The sequence below is a fragment of the Fragaria vesca genome, linkage group LG4 (genome assembly GCF_000184155.1).
Source record: "Fragaria vesca subsp. vesca linkage group LG4, FraVesHawaii_1.0, whole genome shotgun sequence".
NCBI classification, from domain to species: domain Eukaryota; kingdom Viridiplantae; phylum Streptophyta; class Magnoliopsida; order Rosales; family Rosaceae; genus Fragaria; species Fragaria vesca.
Window position 1 is genome coordinate 15,295,679 of NC_020494.1, and position 2,337 is coordinate 15,298,015.

Below are 2,337 nucleotides of genomic sequence, written 5' to 3' on the forward strand. Positions count from 1 at the left end.
AAAATTGAAGATATATTGATCGATAATAAAGTTACTCATTCATTTTACACCATTTACATACAATATATTAAGTTTTAAGTTTTTTTTTAGAAAATAATTTTGTTTCCACATTATCTGCCACATCATTCTTATAATAAATCATGACCGTTGAAAACAATTAAATCTAATAGTTAAAAAACGGTGTAAAAATTTATGTAAAATAAAGTGTTCCAACTTCCAACCGAACCATATATTAAACGAGAGCGTATTCAGCGCACCCGGGTGCGCTGTATAATTTTCGATATTAAACCAATGTAGCTTACAGAGTTACAACACTCATAACAAACTTGTAGAAAGGACAATGTTAGAAGAAGTATCATGCATGCTGCATGCATGTTATCATAATCAACAAACTATAATGATATTTGTAAACCCTATATGTAAATGTATGTATGACATGTGTAAATGTATGTAAACCCTATATGAAAATAGTACCAAAACCAAAGCCAAATCATGTTCATTAGTAAGATTCACCAACGTTAAAACCTTTTTAGCTATAAATCTTAATCATGTCAACAACTGAAGTTGATAACATCTGAATCTGATGCCTACCGAATATTATCAGTGCATTTTGAGATACTAATGACACAACAGCCGACCGATAAGCTGTGTGATAGACTGATAGTAGTCATATAAGTACTACTTTTCTTCATAATAGTTTGTTTTACAGACAAAATGTGTGATCCTTTGGGCTTTGGAAAATCTTTGGACGTCGACCTTATCATCTTCCTGAATGTCAGTATCATTTTCGCCTGAGGTATTTAGTACCATAGCAGTTCCGGCGACCGTGAACTCTGCCTCCACAATGCAAATATCCGATCTCAAATACCCGTTGGCTTCCCGTCTGAGAGCTTCCAGTGTGATGAATAGATGCCAACCCCATCCATTAGCAGTAGGGCCAGTGCCACTCAGAACTTTATTACCTACAAGTGTAGCGAGAAATGATTTTATTTTTCGCCAGCTAGATTATATGTATAGCTAGGAAAATTCTTCTATGCACAATGTGTAAAAAAAAAGACTAAAGCTTACGCACTCTTGCGAGCATAATGGTTTGCATGTAATTGATCTAGAATGCGCAGAGTGTAACTGGTTGGTACTTGGGTGCCATCAGGAAGATTTTCTGGATCAGCTAATCCCAAATATAGAGTTAGATGAGTACCCATTCCAGCAGGCAGCAGCCGATCCCTCGGGATATAGTCTTATCCTCCTGCAACAAGCAATACAAGAACAAGATCGAGCATTTAAATGAAGAAAACTTTTAACAAGTGTTAACTCTAAAAAAAAAAAAATAGAGAGATGGTTGTTAATAACAAGTATACCAGGTATGGCCTTCAGCAGTGAATCGTTGTTCATAGCAGTGATCAGCAGCTCAGTTTGAAAAGTTTGCAATCTTCCAAGTATACGTGTACCTCTGTGAGATAGTCTTGCTTATTGATAGGCAATCTGTTGGGGGTACCCGTCTTGTTCCATTACAAACAAAGGCCTCAGCTCCAAACACACATGTATCATCAATTAGATAACCATTGGAGGCATCAGTAAAGTCCTTTAGAGAGACAAGTTTGTCGAAACCGACTGCACCAGACGTCTCGCCTCGAAAGCGAAAGTTCCTTCTAAAAGCATCTGATGAGACTTGCAACTCAGAGAGGTTATGTAAGTTATACACTTTTGCTTCAGGAAATCTAACATAGGTAACTAAATTAAAGTATACATACCTTCGATAACCAAGTACTTGTTCTCTATCTGATCAAGCAAAAATAACTGGAAATCGACATATACTTCCTCACCAGGCTGGAGTGAATTCTCCCCCGCCTTTACCAAGTAGAGAGAGATGTGGTCTTTGACATTCTTCTTCTTGTTTCCATTTGGGTAGAACACAAGTTTGCTATGTGCCACAAAGCATATAAAAAGGAATATATTAGTCAAGTAGTAAACACCATCAAACTATTTAACGTCTCGTATAAAAACTAAGGTGATTCATCTAGCATTTTTCTCCACAAGTTTCGACCACTGATCAGCAATTAGCTAACTTCTTATGTATTATATATGATAGAGTATTGTATTCTACAGTCGGGATCACAGACGGACGTCCGCAAACCCGTAAAAGTGCGGACGTCCCTGCTTTTGCAGCGATCAAGCGCCGACGACGTCCCTTCTCTTGCCGGACGGACACCAGAGGCATCCCGGACCTGTTTAACGTGAAGATGAAGGCCATGGAGATCGGAGTTGAAGGTCTGGGCAGCAACCTCCACCCAAAACTTCAGACAACATCAATCTCGGCTGCAAACTGATATTCGGCGA

At 38.3% G+C, this 2,337-nt stretch overlaps 1 protein-coding gene across 1 annotated transcript in view; it reads right to left on the bottom strand.

Annotated features, from left to right (window-relative positions):
* The window catches only part of LOC101295415, a 16,298-nt gene extending 15,096 nt beyond the window's left edge, over nucleotides 1-1,202 (bottom strand). The window contains exons 1-2 of the mRNA XM_004298211.1: nucleotides 1,073-1,202; nucleotides 708-962 (exon numbers count right to left, since the gene is read on the bottom strand). Coding sequence (XP_004298259.1) covers nucleotides 708-962; nucleotides 1,073-1,202 — 385 coding nt within the window. The remainder of the gene's footprint in view (nucleotides 1-707; nucleotides 963-1,072) is intronic.
* Between the last annotated feature and the right edge of the window lie 1,135 nt (nucleotides 1,203-2,337).